Raw genomic sequence first — 18,369 nt, 5'->3', positions numbered from 1 at the left:
GTGTGTGTGTGTGTGTGTGTGTGTGTGTGTGTGTGTGTGTGTGTGTGTGTGTGTGTGTGCGTGTGCGTGTGCGTGTCTGTGTCTGTGTCTGTGCGGGTCTGTGTGTGTGTGTGTGTGTGTGTGTGCGTGTCTGTGTGTGTGTGTGTGTATGCGTGTCTGTGTGTGTGTGCGTGCGTGTCTGTGTGTGCGTGTGTGTGTACGTGCGGTCCAGGTATCGACGGTCCTCGCCAGGTGCAGGTGAAGGACGTGACGGCCTCCTCGGCGCTCGTGTCCTGGTCTCCGCCCGTGGCCGAGGTGGACGGCGTCACCGTGTCCTACCGCCCCCTGGTGGCCCACAGCAACACTACCACCGCAGACCACGGTGAGGATAATAGGCTGGGATTTAGAGTTTAGTTTTAGTTAGTTTTGACTTATTTCTTCCCTATTTAGACCTATAGCTAAGCCCCTCTCCAAACTGCTAGGGTCCAATAACAACTAAGCATAACATGGGTTAGACCAGAGTGTAGAGTAGGAGAGTAGAGACACGCTTTGATCTTGCCGCAAAGCGGGTGCCTATGGGCTATAGTTCCAAACATTTCTCCTATTGGCTGGAACTATCCCATTGAGACAAAGCGGGTGCCTATGGGCTATAGTTCCACACATTGGAACTATCCCATTGAGACAAAGCGTGTGCCTATGGCCTATAGTTCCAAACATTGCTCCTATTGGCTGGAACTATCCCATTGAGACAAAGCGGGTGCCTATGGGCTATAGTTCCAAACATTGCTCCTATTGGCTGGAACTATCCCATTGAGACAAAGCGGGGGCCTATGGGCTATAGTTCCAAACATTGCTCCTATGGCTGGAACTATCCCATTGAGACAAAGCGGGGCCTATGGGCTATAGTTCCAAACATTTATCCTATTGGCTGGAACTATGCCATTGAGACAAAGCGGGGGCCTATGGGCTATAGTTCCACACATTGCTCCTATGGCTGGAACTATCCCATTGAGACAAAGCGGGGTGCTTATGGGCTATAGTTCCAAACATTGCTCCTATGGCTGGAACTATCCCATTGAGACAAAGCGGGGCCTATGGGCTATAGTTCCAAACATTTATCCTATTGGCTGGAACTATCCCATTGAGACAAAGCGGGTGCCTATGGGCTATAGTTCCACACATTGGAACTATCCCATTGAGACAAAGCGTGTGCCTATGGCCTATAGTTCCAAACATTGCTCCTATTGGCTGGAACTATCCCATTGAGACAAAGCGGGTGCCTATGGGCTATAGTTCCAAACATTGCTCCTATTGGCTGGAACTATCCCATTGAGACAAAGCGGGGGCCTATGGGCTATAGTTCCAAACATTGCTCCTATGGCTGGAACTATCCCATTGAGACAAAGCGGGGCCTATGGGCTATAGTTCCAAACATTTATCCTATTGGCTGGAACTATGCCATTGAGACAAAGCGGGGGCCTATGGGCTATAGTTCCACACATTGCTCCTATGGCTGGAACTATCCCATTGAGATAGAATGAGCACTTCCTCATTCCATTGTTACGATGGGAGTCAACGCTATAGTGTCGCCACTCTCTTTCTACATTGAAGACGAAGGTGAGGACGCAAATTGTGATTGGCCGGAATGAGGGGGAGTTCCAGACCCACAGTATAACACCCTACTGTACCCTCTACTGTACTGTACTGTACTGTACTGTACTGTACTGTACTGTACTGTACTGTACTGTACTGTACTGTACTGTACTGTACTGTACTGTACTGTACTGTACTGTACTGTACTGTACTGGCACACCCGAAATCACCATATATATACAGTTAATATGTGCGTGTGTGATTGTGTGTGTGTTAGGTTGCGCACAGGTGGTGAAAAACAACCATGCTGTTTTCGTGCTCAGACGCACCCAGCCACCCACACACACACACACATAGCTCCGTAAGCACCACTCAAAAAAAACTTTTTTTAAAGACAGCATTTAAAAAATATATATATTCAGTTACAGATTAAGCTTATAAATAAATTGACAAGAAAAACCGAAAACTAACGGCATTTCAGTTAGCTTTAGTCAGTTTTGTAAACACACAATACAGTTTCCGTTAGTTTCCGATCCTTTTTCTAGTTTTTATTTCTAGTTTCAGTTAACGGAAATGTTTTTTTCCTTATACTTTTAGTTCATAACTTCTACAATAACCTTTCTTCAGACACCACCAACACCACCACCACCACCACCACTGTAGAGCTGTCCTCCTCTGACTCTCAGTACAGCCTGGAGGGTCTGGACCCAGACACCCAGTACCAGGTCACCCTGACCTCCAGGAGGGGCAACGACACCAGCCGGCACGTCACCCACACCTTCACCACGGGTGAGTACAGCCCCGTCACACCTTCACCAGGGTGAGTAAAGCCCCGTCACACCTTCACCAGGGTGAGTACAGCCCCCTGTCACACCTTCACCAGGGTGAGTCCAGCCCTGTCACCTTAACAGGAGCCCTCGTACAAGGTTTCTTTGACTATGCATGCACCTCCTGGTACCACAGAACCTCAAAGGCCCTTAAAACAAGGCTCCAGACCTCCCAAAACAAACTGGTCAGGCTCCTACTTGGCCTCACCCCCCCCCCCGAACCCACCTCACCCCTGCCCACTTTGACAGGCTGGGATGGCCTAGGGTCGACGACAGAGAACAGCATCTTGCAATGGGTCTGGTCCACAAGATTCGATACACCACCAAGATACTCATGTACCTGTCTAAATACTTCACTAAGATACCCATGTACCTGTCTAAATACTTCCTTAATGTAAACGAAGTCCACACCCACAACACCAGGGGGGAGTGCAACAAACCATGTACAACCCAGATTCGGCACAAACAAGGGATTAAATTATTTTCGCTCCTATGCCACCAAAATGTGGAACGCCCTACCAACAGTCATTAAGACATCCCTTGACTCCTTCAAAACCGCTCTCAAAGGGCACCTACGGACGGCTGCAATTCGAAACTGGCCCCCGTAAAATCTGAATCCCCCCCCCCTTTTTCCCCTCACTGTATATGTTTCTTTTCCCTTTATGATGAATTCCTGTTCTGTTCTTTAACTATATAGAAGTGTCTATTTGTATGTCTCTAAATGTTTTGATGAATTGAACAATGTGGACCCTGTTGTAAACAAGTGTAATTCTTAAAAAGTTTCGTCCACTCACAGTTAACAGTCTTTGTATTTGTATTGAGTTTGTGCTTGAAATGTACTGTAATTCTGCAAAGTGTTAACAGTTTGACTGCGGAAAACGATTTATCTGACTTTTAATCAACCCCCCTTCACTGCCGAGATTGTTGTATTACCTTTAGAGCATACGCTGAATTATTTGGGCTTTTAATCCGCGAAAATCCAGCAAAAAAAGCTCCCCTGGTTTGTTATGATCCGAGTGTATCATCCACCATCTTGGTGCACCCGGAAGACTTGGTGCACACAAGACTGGTCTCAATGAGGCGTTGCACCCCATTCGTTTACATTGGCCTCAATTTCCCAGAAGCCCTAGCAGCCCACAGCATGTGACGATTTCCGGTTTTTTTATCACAACAGATGCGCCTACTCTGTTTCTCCGCGGCGAAGAAGAATTTTATTTTTTTTGTTTACATTACGGCGGATTAAACACATAAAACAAAACTCGCGTATGTCCGATATGGCAGCGACATTAACCTGGAGTAATCCATTCAAAGCACGGAAAGTGTTAATAAATATTTCAATCAATCAATCAAGCCTTCACCAGGGTGAGTAAACAGCCCCGTCACACCTTCACCGTTTGCACTTCAGGGTGTACTCACCAGGGTGAGTACAGCCCCGTCACACCTTCACCGTTTGCACTTCAGGGTGTACTCACCAGGGTGAGTACAGCCCCGTCACACCTTCACCGTTTGCACTTCAGGGTGTACTCACCAGGGTGAGTACAGCCCCGTCACACCTTCACCGTTTGCACTTCAGGGTGTACTCACCAGGGTGAGTACAGCCCCGTCACACCTTCACCGTTTGCACTTCAGGGTGTACTCACCAGGGTGAGTACAGCCCCGTCACACCTTCACCGTTTGCACTTCAGGGTGTACTCACCAGGGTGAGTACAGCCCCGTCACACCTTCACCGTTTGCACTTCAGGGTGTACTCACCAGGGTGAGTACAGCCCCGTCACACCTTCACCGTTTGCACTTCAGGGTGTACTCACCAGGGTGAGTACAGCCCCGTCACACCTTCACCGTTTGCACTTCAGGGTGTACTCACCAGGGTGAGTACAGCCCCGTCACACCTTCACCGTTTGCACTTCAGGGTGTACTCACCAGGGTGAGTACAGCCCCGTCACACCTTCACCGTTTGCACTTCAGGGTGTACTCACCAGGGTGAGTACAGCCCCGTCACACCTTCACCGTTTGCACTTCAGGGTGTACTCACCAGGGTGAGTACAGCCCCGTCACACCTTCACCGTTTGCACTTCAGGGTGTACTCACCAGGGTGAGTACAGCCCCGTCACACCTTCACCGTTTGCACTTCAGGGTGTACTCACCAGGGTGAGTACAGCCCCGTCACACCTTCACCGTTTGCACTTCCGCATCTTCAAGTTGAAGAAAGAGAAACGCCGTAGTATAGACGGTTCTTCCGGGTGCTTCAAAACGCCACTGAGGAACTTCCACTGAAATTAACAGCGGTAATAATTACAGTAATAATTACAGTAATAACGTCGTGTCTCCACAGACCTGGACCCCCCCAGGGACCTGCGGGTGGTCTCCCAGACGGACGACAGCGCCACCCTGTGGTGGAGCAACAGCGTGGCGCAGGTGGACGCCTACCGTCTGAAGTACAACCAGGTCTCAGGAGGAGGAGACCACGGCGAGGAGATGGTCCTCGCCGGACCGGGGGAGGTCACGGAGGTCACTGTGACCGGTGAGTCAACGCACGCACCGCCGACCTGGGGAGAGCAACGGACTCACCTCATGCTTCCTTCCATGCGTGAGGAGTCCACCTGACAGGGAGGGAGTTTCCCCTGGTTGGACGTAGCGCGTGGAAGGAACGCATTATTCCGACCAGTTCCTTTCCCCTCCATCAGGGGGAGTTTCCCCCGGTTGGACGTAGCACGTGGAACAACATATTTTCACATGGGGGTCGGCGGACAATGTGATATATATTTGGGTTTCCTTGACATGAATATGTTTGAGAATCACTGACATAATAGAAACATAGTGTTTTTCAGAAAACTGGGTTAAGAGTTGTTCCCCTCCCTGTGTGTCGAATACAGGACTAATACCAGGCACGGAGTACGGGATCGGAGTGACGGCCGTGAAGAACGAGAGAGAGAGTCTACCCGCTACTATCAACACAGAGACCGGTGAGAGAGAAAACCCGGAGAAAACAGAGTGACAGATTGTCTTTGTCTCATTGGCCAGGGGATCCTTTTAAACGTGTCATTTAAACAGTCGTTATCGACAGTATATAATTGGCGGCGAGTGGCGGTGCTGCGTGCATGAAACAAAAGCAGATTTACAATCTCACAAACACCTCTCCGTGCAGCGTGTCGTGAGCTTGTAAATCAGTGCATAAAACAACACATAGGCCAATGCCGTGCGCCGCCCATCGTTCTACGTGCTGTCGTAGAACATTATAACACATGGTTTAGACTCGCTGGTGTTTCAGCCAAACGTCTGTCAGTCCATTTTCCTCCAGAGCTTAGGATGAATTATGTGCTTGTTTGCTTTCTTAAACTAGTCTATGGACCATGTTTTGGATTCATTATAACCACATTAATATGAACTCTGAAGCAACATCATTATAACCACATTATGAACCCTATTCATACATATACATCCCTATTCATTATAACCACACGGTTGATTGATTGATTGATTGATTGATTGATTGATTGATTGATTTAATATTTTATTAAGTATAGTCAAACACTTTGTCTAAAAACTTTACTATGAGCCTTAGTGTCGGGGAGTGCTGTGCGTCGCATCGTCCAACACGTATGCCCCTTAGAGTATATATATATATAGAGAAGACACCCGAGTTCTCCTTCCATCCACTTGCATTAAGTTGTAGTTCTCCTCCCATCCACTTGCAATAAGTTGTAGTTCTCCTTCCATCCACTTGCATTAAGTTGTAGTTCTCCTTCCATCCACTTGCATTAAGTTGTAGTTCTCCTCCCGTCCACTTGCATCAAGTTGCTCAAAAGCGCATGAGGCCATTTCACTCCTTCCGGGTAGGAACAGAGTGCATTCTGGGACGGATTGGCCCCAAACACATGAACGCGCTGCCGTTGACTATCATTGTGCCGTTTGTGCTGCGTTCACGTATGAAACATCCGTTCACGTGTCATGGCCCCAAACACATGAACGTGCGCAATGATAGTCAACGGAGCAGCGCTGGCTCGAGCTGCAATACCAAATTCGGCCACTATGTCCATTTCGCCTCAGGGTTTCCTCCGGGTGCCGTCTCTATTGATATATACTCTAAGGTATGCCCGCTATGCTAAAAGGATAACATAATACATGGGGGCGTTTTCCCATTGTGGTCCATGAACTCAGACTCAGATTCAGATACGTTTATTTGCCATTTGTGTAAACACACACACATAGGAATTTGTTTTGACATAACATGAGTGTATGCGATCATTTTTTCACAAATAGACAGACATAAGACAACACCGCGCAGGGAAATACATTTAAAGTGCAGGGTTATGCTTATACAGTAGTTCAGAGTGCATCAAATGTTGCCGGTGATTAAAGTGCCGGTGTCACTAGGAGGCATGGGGGGGTGGAAGGGAAGCCAGAGTCATTGAGCAGCCTGGCAGCTGAGGGGAAAAAACGTAGTCTGTTTGTTCGTAGCCTTCGGCTTTTTACAGACGGGTAAAAGGGCAGGGGCTCAAGCCCCCTTTGATGTCTATGTGTGCCCCCCCCCCCCCCCATGCAGAGCTGGACCCCCCCAGGGACCTGACGGTGAGCGACTCCACGGTGACCTCCCTGACGCTGGAGTGGCTCCGGCCTCGGGCCGACGGGATCAGCGGCTACGTGCTGCAGGCCGAGGCCCGGGACGGCGGCGGCGGCGGCGGCGGCGGCGGTGGCAGCGGCGCTGACGGCGTCCTCCACATCCATCCACACGCCACCGCGCACGTCCTGAGAGACCTGAGGCCCGGCGTGGAATACACCGTCCGCCTGACCGCCCAGAGGGGCGGGGCCAAGAGCAGCCGGCCCGCCGTCGTCTCCGCCTCCACAGGTGGGTCCGTCCGTTATACGTCGATGGGAGGTTTTGATTAACCCCATTCTGACCCGAGATCAGATTCACACGAGGTTTCCACTGGACACACACACTGTGTCTGATTAACCCATTCTGACCTGAGATCAGATTCATACGAGGTTTCCACTGGACACACACACACTGTGTCTGATTAACCCCATTCTGACCCGAGATCAGATTCATACGAGGTTTCCACTGGACACACACACTGTGTCTGATTAACCCATTCTGACCCGAGATCAGATTCATACGAGGTTTCCACTGGACACACACACTGTGTCTGATTAACCCATTCTGACCTGAGATCAGATTCATACGAGGTTTCCACTGGACACACACACTGTGTCTGATTAACCCATTCTGACCTGAGATCAGATTCTAAAAAATGTCTTCTACATCCTGACAGTTTTCCATTCTGACCTGAGATCAGATTCTAAAAATGTTTTCTACATCCTGACAGTTTTCCATTCTGACCTGAGATCAGATTCTAAAAATGTTTTCTACATCCTGACAGTTTTCCATTCTGACCTGAGATCAGATTCTAAAAAGGTCTTCTACGTCAGTCGTTCTTCGATTTTTCAATGGCTATAAAGCACGACATGATGCTAACACCAAAATGGTTTTCCGCCCAAAATGGGTTAATGTTTCGTTGGTCGTTATAATTTCATCTCAAAAACCACCCGCGGCGGCTTCTGTTTTCAACGTTGAAATGCTCGTATAGAAGCCAACCATATGACACTTAATTGGCAGGCAAAGCAATCGCTGATGTTTTTCCCCTTTAGAATTTCCACGAGGGCTTTTTTCACGATCTTCAAACAGAAACGAGATACGGTTTCTATTTTTCCAGGTTGTGCGGTTCCGATGACGCACCCCGGGGGATGCGCAGTGATTTATGAATAATACACGGAAAGAGATGGTTTTTGGCATTTCATTTGCAGCACTATAAGATTAGTAGTATTAGGGCTGGGCAATATTTCAAAATTGTATCACCAACTCCTTACGTTATACAGAAATAGCAAATCTACAAGCTCACAATACGTTGTGAACTGTGAAAAACATTTATATTATCAACACAATATTGATATCGAGGTATATTTGGTCTCAAAATATTGCAATATTTCATGGTGATTGTCCAATTATTACCCAGCTCTATAACCTAAATCATTTGTCCGTCTTGATGTGTGTGCCTTTTGTTGTGTTTATTTGCATATAGCCTCTGTCACGTTTTATTTAGCTGTCTCTGACGTGCCAGAGCTAACCCGGCTCGGAGGACCATGTCATTAGCTTCGTACGTTTAGATCCCACGTCCGACACCCGACGGTCCTCTGGGATGACGCCCGACAACAGCCAGCCCGCGGGACGCCTGAACGTCTCAGGCGTCACCTCGGACGCACTGGACGTCGCGTGGGAGCCGAGCGCGCGCGGAGCCGAACGCGGCGTCTACGGCTACGCTAGCTTCACCGTAGAATTAATTGGTTAGTTAGTTAGTTAGTTAGTTGGTTGGTTGGTTGGTTGGTTGGTTGGTTGGTTGGTTGGTTGGTTGGTTGGTTGGTTGGTTGGTTGGTTGGTTGGTTAGTTGGTTGGTTGGTTGGTTGGTTGGTTGGTTGGTTGGTTGGTTGGTTGGTTAGTTGGTTAGTTGGTTGGTGGTTGGTTGGTTGGTTGTTTGGTTGGTTGGTTGGTTGGTTGGTTGGTTGTTTGGTTGTTTGGTTGTTTGGTTGGTTGGTTGGTTGTTTGGTTGTTTGGTTGGTTGGTTGGTTGGTTGGTTGGTTGGTTGGTTGGTTGGTTGGTTGGTTGGTTGGTTGGTTGTTTGGTTGGTTGGTTGGTTGGTTGGTTGGTTGGTTGGTTGGTTGGTTGGTTGGTTCGTTGGTTGGTTGGTTGGTTGGGTGGGTGGTTGGGTGGGTGGGTGGTTGGGTGGGTGGGTGGTTGGTTCGTTTATTTATTTATTCATACAAGGTTTACGCCCGACAGCGACAATATCACTTATCAAATTTCATTTTGTCCTGTGTGGGAACAACAAATGCCCTGACTAACTATAACCCCAAGAGTTTACAATAATCCATAAATACAGAGACATTCTTCCCTCTCTCCCATTGCGCCCATCATGTCGATGTGTGTTAAAGGTTTTATGACATTCATTTTCATTTATTTTTCTTTTTCTTTTTTCTTTTAGGTTTTATGACATCAATTACACCCAAAAAACCTGAACTTTGAACATTCAGTGGATTTTCTGTGGTCTGAGGTTTTCTTTGGGTTTTTTTGGGCCTTTTGAGCTACAATGAAAACAGGCAACACAGTGAAAACAGTGACATCTGCTGGCAAATCCCATTGACATATATGGGATTTGCAGTAAGTGATGTCACTTACTGCCGGCAAATCAGAGCACCTGATTGAGCCAGAAAACCGCAGATCACAGAAAATCTACTGAATGTTAAAAGTTCATGTTTTTTGGGTGCAATTGAGATTAGAAAACCTAAAAAAAACAAGAACAATTCCAAAACCTTCTTTTTAATGTCACAATCCCTTTAATGATTGATCCTAATCCCCCCCCCCCCCCCCCCCCCCAGAGGAGTTGACCCCCGCGGTGGTCAACCTCACGGCCAGCGACGTGACGTGGGACAGCCTCAACGTGTCGTGGGCGGCGCGGGACGGCGGCTTCGAGGCCTTCGTGGTGGAGGTGACCAACATGGAGGAGGGCGCGGCGGAGAGCCAGAACCTCACGCTGTCGGGCGACGCCTTCAGCCTGGTGCTGTCGCGCCTCAGCCCCAACACCAGCTACCTGGTGGGGCTGTACGGCGTGCACCAGGGGGCCATCCTGGAGCCCGTGTTCGTTGAAGTCACCACAGGTATACACACGTACACACACACACACACACACACACACACACACACACACACACACACACACACACACACACACACACACCCCTCCTATTCGGGTTTTTTTCCCCAGTGCCCAACAGTGTTGTTTTTATGGCAGCGCAAATTTAGATTTTAGTTTTCGTCGTAGTCTCTTAAATAGTTTTAGTCACCTGGAATGTCTTAGTGTTTAGTCTAGTTTTAGTCGACTAAATGTCATAAGATTTTAGTCGACTAAATCTACAGGTGATTTAGTCGACGAAGATGTATTTTGGCGGGCCTTGATGCCGTCGTAATGCCTGATTTTACAAATAGCCGATCTACAAGGTTGTGAGCTTGTAGATCGGCTATTTTCAGCATGCAACTAAGTGTAAAATGACTTATACTGGATCTCTTGTCCACTAGTCCCTTCCTAACATTTTAGTCTAGTTTTTTGTTTTTTTGTTGACGAAATTGTCAGTATATTTAGTCTTAGTTTTAGTCACCGTAGCTTCGTTTTCATTTAGTTTCCATTCAGTTTTAGTCAGTGAAAAAAGGTAGTCGACGAACATTTTTCGTCTTAGTTTTAGTCGACGAAAACAACACTGGTGCCCAAACCGGCACAGGCAGGGTCTTAAAATATATATATATATATATATATATATATATATATATATATATATATATATATATAACTTATATAACTTGTAGATCTACTTTTTGCCCCCCACCACTCAGAGGGTGCAAGCGGGTAACAACATTATTTCGGCCAAACAATAATGGCAACGTGTCTCTTTCATATATCGTCCCATCCTTGGTCCTAAACTCTGTCCTGTATATTATATAATTATAGTATAATATTAGTATACTCTTAACCTCAACTGTGATAATCTTTACTCCTCTTTTCTATAACCTCTGAACGCATAATATCCTTCTAGTCCAGTTGGGATCAGCGCTGAACTCCACATTCACACATTACTACATCTTACCACATTACTGTATTAATATATATTACTATATTACTACGTTAGTACTGCATGGGCCATGTGGACCAAATCTAATTCCAGATTGTGGGTTTATTCACTTTATTGGCATTAATGTTCAATTTGTTTTAGAATTTTCAAACATTATACAAATTAACGAAGATAGCAGATATACAAGCTCACTGCAGTCACAGTGCATCGCTAATGGGATGCAAGCAAGGTGAGCTTGTAGATCGGCTGTTTTGGCAAAAAAATAATAATGAAGTAATAGACTACACTTGTTTTAAGTGATTGAAAAACAGTAAAAGACAATATTCTCACATCATTTTGTGATCTTATCAATATAATATCGACATATCGGCCATTGCCCACACACACACACACACACACACACACACACACACACACACACACACACACACACACACACACACACTGTGACCACATCTGAACTGCATGTCGGGGGTGAGACCATGACGTAACAACCATCATTCATCATGTCGTCTTCATGTGTGTAATTTGCAATGCTTTTCATCTTAACCAACATGCCATGATATACATCACGTGTCACCTCTTACACCCCCCCCCCCCCCCCCCCCCGTCCAGCCATCGTTGTGTCTAAAGCTGAGAGAGACGGTATACTTTTAGGGGTCCCAAAGAGCCCCCAAAATGTCACTGACTGAACCAATCAACCAACGGTGACCATCTCAAAATGGCAGCTACTTTATCTTTTTTTAAATATCTTTTTTATTATCCCACGATTTTGTAACCCATTTTTCACCCCTGTGTCAACCATCTAATGTGATCCTGGGCTCTACACACCCTCCGCCAACCTGGGGAGAGCAAGGGACTTGAACTCATGCTTCCTTCATGCCTGAGTGTCCAAGTCGCTCCTTTACACCTGACAGGGGGGAGTTTCCCTGGTTGGACGTAGCGCGTGGAAGGAACACGTTATTCAGACCAGTTCCTTTCCCCTCCTAAGCAGTGCTTTATCACTATACCTCCATCTGTCCCACCTCCCAAAGTGCATGACGCCCCCCCCCCCCCCCCACCTCTCCCCCCCCCCCCCCCCGCGGTTTGACCTTTGCATCGTGGTGAGTTTTGATTGATTGATGCTGATGTGCTGCAATGATCGCAAAACAAAAAAACAAAAAACACAAAACCAACAAGCCAAACAAAAAGCTGACAGTATGTTGTTGTCCATCTCATTCCATCCAAACCTTCATTCATTTCATTCAATGTTTCAATACTGGATTAACCTTTTTTTTTATCATTTTGCCCGTTGTTGGTATGTCTGCCTGAACTAAAATACTCACAGTATTGGAGTTAAATGTCCTTGTACGCCAGGGGGCGCTGTTCCCGCGCGATTGTTATCGGGTGTTTGTGTCACGAGTATAGCCTACTGATGCAGGATCTCTAGGTCCGGCGATGCGTTTGCCAAGGAAGGCACTGCTCGGTCCTGTGTGGGGTTCCGCGACCTACACGGTATGCCCATATATGGAGATCCCTGATGATGTCACGTGATGTCACAAGGCATTTCCATATATATGGAGGCGTGACCAACGAACCAACGGGAAATGCAACATTTTCGTAGTAAATGCGACCTACAGTATAGCAACAATATTATCCCCATGTGTAATGTCCTTATAGGTTGGCATATCATTAACTCCTTGTATCATTAAAGGTATATTCAGTGATTTCACTCAAAAAACCTTAGGTTTCGTTTTTGCCTTGGGACCCAAAGCCTTTCGTCCAATCAGGATAGAGAGCCAAAAACGAAACCTAAGGTTTTTTGACCCCCAGGGGTTGACTGGGGACAGGGAGGAACTCCTTATATGGTCAGCACACTCTATAGTAGAGAGGATTATCACAACAAAACAAAAAAAAATATGTGATATTTGAATTAGGTGAAATCACTGAATATACCTTTAAGGTTAAATAAGTAGGCAAGTAAGCAAGTAAGCAAGTAAGCAAGTGACTAAGTGACTAAGTAACTAAGTAACTAAGTGAGCGAGCGAAATACACATTTCAGGGTACCAGGTATCTCGTTGAATCATATTTCAGGGTACCAGGTATCTCGTTGAATCATATTTCAGGGTACCAGGTATCTCGTTGAATCATATTTCAGGGTACCAGGTATCTCGTTGAATCTCATTTCAGGGTACCAGGTATCTCGTTGAATCATATTTCAGGGTACCAGGTATCTCGTTGAATCTCATTTCAGGGTACCAGGTATCTCGTTGAATCATATTTCAGGGTACCAGGTATCTCGTTGAATCTCATTTCAGGGTACCAGGTATCTCGTTGAATCACAGTTCAGGGTACCAGGTATCTCGTTGAATCCAGGCTTGTACTTTGACTTGCATGTGCATGTATAGTAAATCAACAGGAATGTGACTTTCTCACAGCATGGGGGGGAGCGGGGGGGGGGGGGGGGGTTGTTTTTAGTCCTGGTGTTTCGACATGATGTCAAATAATTCCCTAACCTCTTGCTTGTTGATTACGATGACGTTCCCAAACGGGACCTTTCGGCGCATGTTGTTGTTGTTGTTGTTGTATGGAATGGTTCTGACTCACTCACCTTTATCTCTGTCAGCCCCGGCATAGAGGATATAGCAACGTGTTTACACATACACCGCACAACACGTCATTTCATTAAAGGACCACTTCACCACTTTTTAACCTATCTTTCATCATTTTAATAGGTCCTCACTAATAATCATGAAGAAATTGCGCAATTTTTTCCTACTCTGTCTGCATGTGTCTCATAGGAGGGCTGTGGGCAGTTCAGAAACCGTCTTCCAGTGACATCATCGATGGAGAATACAAGCTAATACAAACTGCAGGCTTTCTTGTCCTGAAAAGTTGCGAAAATGCGGAAATGGAAGCCATCGTTCTCACGTTAATGAAAATCTTGTTCAAAATAATATCTGCCTAATGATGATGTCACTGGAAGACGGTTTCTAAACTGCCCACAGCCCTCCTATATGAGACACAGACTGAGTAGAAATAAATCGTGCCATTTTATCATGATTATTAGTGAGGACCTATTATAATGAAGATAGGTTGAAAAGTGGTGAAGTGGTCCTATAACGTTTTACCCGCTATTTAATCAAATATTCTACGCTGCCGAGATTGTTCTATTACCTTTTAGTATTTGCAGCTTTAAACAACGAAAATCTGTTCCGTCGTCTTGTTTCATCATCAGCGGCCATGACGATGTGGAACCAAAACCACAGGGCAGAGCAAGTTGTAGTCCAAACAAACCCCCCCCCCCCCCCCCCCGTTCACTTGCATTGGGCTCAATTTCCCAGAAGCCCTAGCAGCAGCCCAGATGATGACTTGATTTCCGGTTTCGTCGTCATATAACGCGACGGCCTCGTCGTCAGGTCCCGGATGAATCCGCTGTTTCTTTTTAATTATTTAAAAACGGGGAATTAAACGAATTAAACAAATGTCGGGTATAGCGTTTTACGTGCAGTGGAACACTGGATTAAACCATTAGCGGCCGTCAAACTGTTTTAACCACTCACAACGCGTCATTACATTGACCACTCACAACGCGTCGTTACATTGACCACTCACAACGCGTCATTACATTGACCACTCACAACGCGTCATTACATTGACCACTCACAACACTCTAGACTCGTCTATAGAGTGTTTTGAGTGATCCGCCATGCAACTATGCTCGCAACCAAACAGTTGCGAGTATAGTTGCGTGTGTAGTTGCAAGCGACCACAGTGCCGTCCCGCCGTACACGCAAACGACGCGACCGCCTAGGTCCTAGAAACTGTTTTGTTGCAGGGAGTTGCAACTCGTTGCATTGGTGTGGTATGAGGCCTGAGTCGCTGTACCTTTTTGGTTCTCCGCCATAATCTCTTCAAAGGGTTTATTTCCTTGGTATCACATGTTTAAATGTGACCAAATTTGACTGAGGGACTGCCATGGATTTGTTTTTGAATTTTCGTTTTTTTCATGTCGTATGAAAGCAGGGAATCATACTGTAGCTTCAAATTGACATATTGGTTGTTCAGTTTGACCCAGCAGTTTTGGAGATATGGCTTATAGAGAGTAATGTCTTGCAGAGAAACAGCGAGTTGAGACTCAGTTGAGAAACAGGCTTAAAAGGTTCATTACACCTAGCTACATGTTTAAGCATTTATTTCATATTTACATGTCTTCTGTGGACTCTAACATTACACCTATAGCTACATGTTTAAACATTTATTTCATATTTACATGTCAATTTCAGCTCTGACACTTATTTCAGACATGCTCTAGTTCTAGTATGTGAAGAGTCTGCCTGTGCTATTAACTCATTTTGGAGAAAAAAACAAAAACAAACAGTTTTTCTCCTATGATGAAAAGCTGGATTTTGCGCGATGGCAGGCTCTCAGTCAAACCTGGTCACAAATGTTGGTGTTAAATGAATTAATTATGACCACTTCTTTCCACGTCATGTCATAAGTGTGGATAGTAATAATAATAATAATAATTAATGTTTTATTATTATTATAACTGCTGTATACTAGTGGATCGCTTTACCCCAACCAGTGGCGTGTCCAATGTGGGGCTGGGTTGGGGGGGGGCAATAATCGTATTAAACCACACCCTCTCGTGTAATATTGCTTAATTAAAGGACATAATCGTTAGTGGAGACGGGAATTGTATAAATGCATGATGTGGAGTCATTTCATTAAACACTGGACTAGAGGGTGGCATATAGTGAGCAAATACGGCGGAGCTACAAGCTATTTAGATAACACACAAGACCAGTTTTTCTATTTTAGTTTAGTCATATAGTCTTTGGACTGAAACTTAATTTAGTTGTGGTCACATTTTAGTCACCTGGAATGTCTTAGTGTTAGTCTAGGTTTTAGTCGACTAAATGTCATAAGATTTTAGTCGACTAAATCTACGGTTGATTTAGTCGACTAAAATGTATTTTGGTGGGCCTTGATGCCGTCGTAATGAGTGTTTTTACACTTGCTGAAAATAGCCGACCTACAAACTCACAACGCGTTGCGACGCGACGCGTTGGGAGCTTGTAGATCGGCTATTCCACTAGTCCCTTCCTAACATTTTACTCTATAGTTTTTATTTGTCGACGAAATTGTCAGTATATTTAGTCTCAGTTTTAGTCATCATAGCATAGTTTTCATTTAGTTTCCATTAGTTTTTGTCAGTGAAAAAAGGTAGTCGACGAGCATCTTTCGTCTTGGTTTTAGTCTACGAAAACAACTGTTTTGGGCCAACCCAGTTCCAAACAGCCTGCTGGACGCGCCACTGACACCCAACAGTCTGTTGTACTACTCAGTGGTGGAAAGTAACTAAGTACTTTTACTTGAGTACTGTACTTTGAGTACAATGTTGAGGTATTTGTATTTACTTGAGTATTTCCAATTTCCAGTACTTGTACTTCTACTCCACTACATCTCGAGTGGAGCCAATTTTTTTTACTTTTACTTTACTAAAATTATTATCGGCCATTTGAAAATAGCCGATCTATACAAGCTCGTTGCGACGCATTGAGAGCTTGTAGATCGGCTATTTTCAATAGACTTTCTACACATTTTGAAATGGGACATTCTGCAATATGAATACTTCAATTTCCGTACTTTTACTTGTAACGAAGTACTTCTAAATTGCAGTATTGGTACTTTTACTGAAGTAAAACAATTGAGTACTTTTTCCACCACTGGTATACTAAGCGCTGTGCGTCCTCTACTGAGTAAGTGTAACGGTGGTGGTGCGTGCCCTACGACAGGGGTTCGACCCCTCAGGGGGTCTACTGACTAAAGGTCATTACACACTGGCGAATTAGCGACGCGATGCGAATAAGCGATCTGAAAATGCGAAATATTGCATGTTGCAGTTCGCCTGCGAATCTCTGCAAAATACGACACCAGAGCGAACAAATAAAAGCGAAAACGGTCGCATTTTCGCACATTCGCCACTGATGTGGAAGCTTGCATGGACTTCAATTGTTTTTTTTTAAATGCGAATTATTCGCACGAATATATCGCGTCGCCAATTCGCCAGTGTGTAATGACCTTTAGTGTAACGGTGGTGGTGCGTGGTGGTGGGGTTCTCAACCCGTGGGTTGCGACCCCTCAGGGGCCAGGTCGCCAAATTATTTTGGGGGGGGGGGGGGGGGGGGATCAACAAATTATTACAAAAAATACAATAAAATCACACCTGTGTGAAGTGAGGGGCGGCGCTAATAATATATTAAAGTCTAACTCATGTTGATTTGGTGATGTAAAACAAACGGTGCAAACACACACACATTAAACGCCATTAACAATAAAGAGACAATATGACGTAAATCTTCCCTTCATTGTCAATGCGTTGCGTTGCGTTGCGTTGACATGGCCAAAGGATTTCCGGGGGGGTCCCCAGCCCCAAAGCGTTGAGAACCCCTGCCCTATAGGAGACTGTATGGTACCGTACCGTACATCAATTCCAGATTTCTTAGGCCTATATTACGTCAGAGATGACGTCGTACAGTGGTACACTATCAAACATTCACCGGATATATCTTTTATGCTATCATGGCCGGGAAATGTTAACCTGACGCTGCCAGATCCAAGAAGCTTGTTACACTTTGTTTCACAGCTTATTGGGATCTGGGATCTCGGGAGCCAATTCGATGACGGTGGCTGTTTCTTTTTTTCAAGATACTTGGTAGATGATTGGATGGGACCGTCTGTCTATCACCGTGTGGGCGTGCAAACACAACCAATCATATTGAGTAACCATGTTCCACAGACATCCGGTTTCGCACATATCCCGCCCTTATAGCTCACGCTGATTGGTTCGAACCACGGAGCGGTTCGGTGTTAGCTCAACTCCCTGAGAGATCCCAGATGGTTGCTGTGTTGGGGAACATGGTTACCCAATACCGCCCCCATCTGGCAGAGTCAGGTTAGGGAAATGTGTCTTTCGATGACAGAACTCTAATAATCAGAATAATCTCTCTCTTTAAGTCAACGAGCCGGCGCTTGGAAACCTTTACGTGTCTAACTTAACGTGGGAGAGCTTTACGCTCCGCTGGAACCACACGGAGGAGGCGGGGCCTCCGCCGTTTGACGGTTACGTCCTGGAGATCATTGACTCCGATTGGCTGAGAGAGCCCGAGGAACATAACGTGTCCCACGATGCAACGTGGCACGATGTCACGGGGCTGCGGCCCGACGCCGACTATATAGCCTACCTGTATGGGAGGCGGGGCGGCTCCAGGACGCACGCCGTCAGTATCGTTGCTACAACAGGTATTTA

General features: G+C 45.9%; 1 protein-coding gene across 2 annotated transcripts in view; it reads left to right on the top strand.

Moving 5' to 3' along the window:
* Positions 1-18,369, top strand: part of LOC310879272 (tenascin-like) — a 137,038-nt gene that overhangs the window by 81,297 nt on the left and 37,372 nt on the right. The window contains exons 16-22 of one of the 2 annotated variants that reach the window (XM_083793820.1): positions 212-361; positions 2,200-2,361; positions 4,732-4,920; positions 5,273-5,362; positions 6,943-7,245; positions 9,831-10,109; positions 18,078-18,362. In XM_083793820.1, the coding sequence (XP_083649946.1) occupies positions 212-361; positions 2,200-2,361; positions 4,732-4,920; positions 5,273-5,362; positions 6,943-7,245; positions 9,831-10,109; positions 18,078-18,362 (1,458 nt within the window). The remainder of the gene's footprint in view (positions 1-211; positions 362-2,199; positions 2,362-4,731; positions 4,921-5,272; positions 5,363-6,942; positions 7,246-9,830; positions 10,110-18,077; positions 18,363-18,369) is intronic. The other variant, XM_083793821.1, reaches the window with a different exon arrangement.

Source organism: Protomyctophum parallelum (assembly GCF_964188405.1).
Source record: "Protomyctophum parallelum genome assembly, chromosome: 21".
Classification (NCBI taxonomy): Eukaryota; Metazoa; Chordata; class Actinopteri; order Myctophiformes; family Myctophidae; genus Protomyctophum; species Protomyctophum parallelum.
The sequence above is the reverse complement of the archived record's forward strand: the minus strand, read 5'-3'. Positions and strand labels throughout refer to the sequence as shown.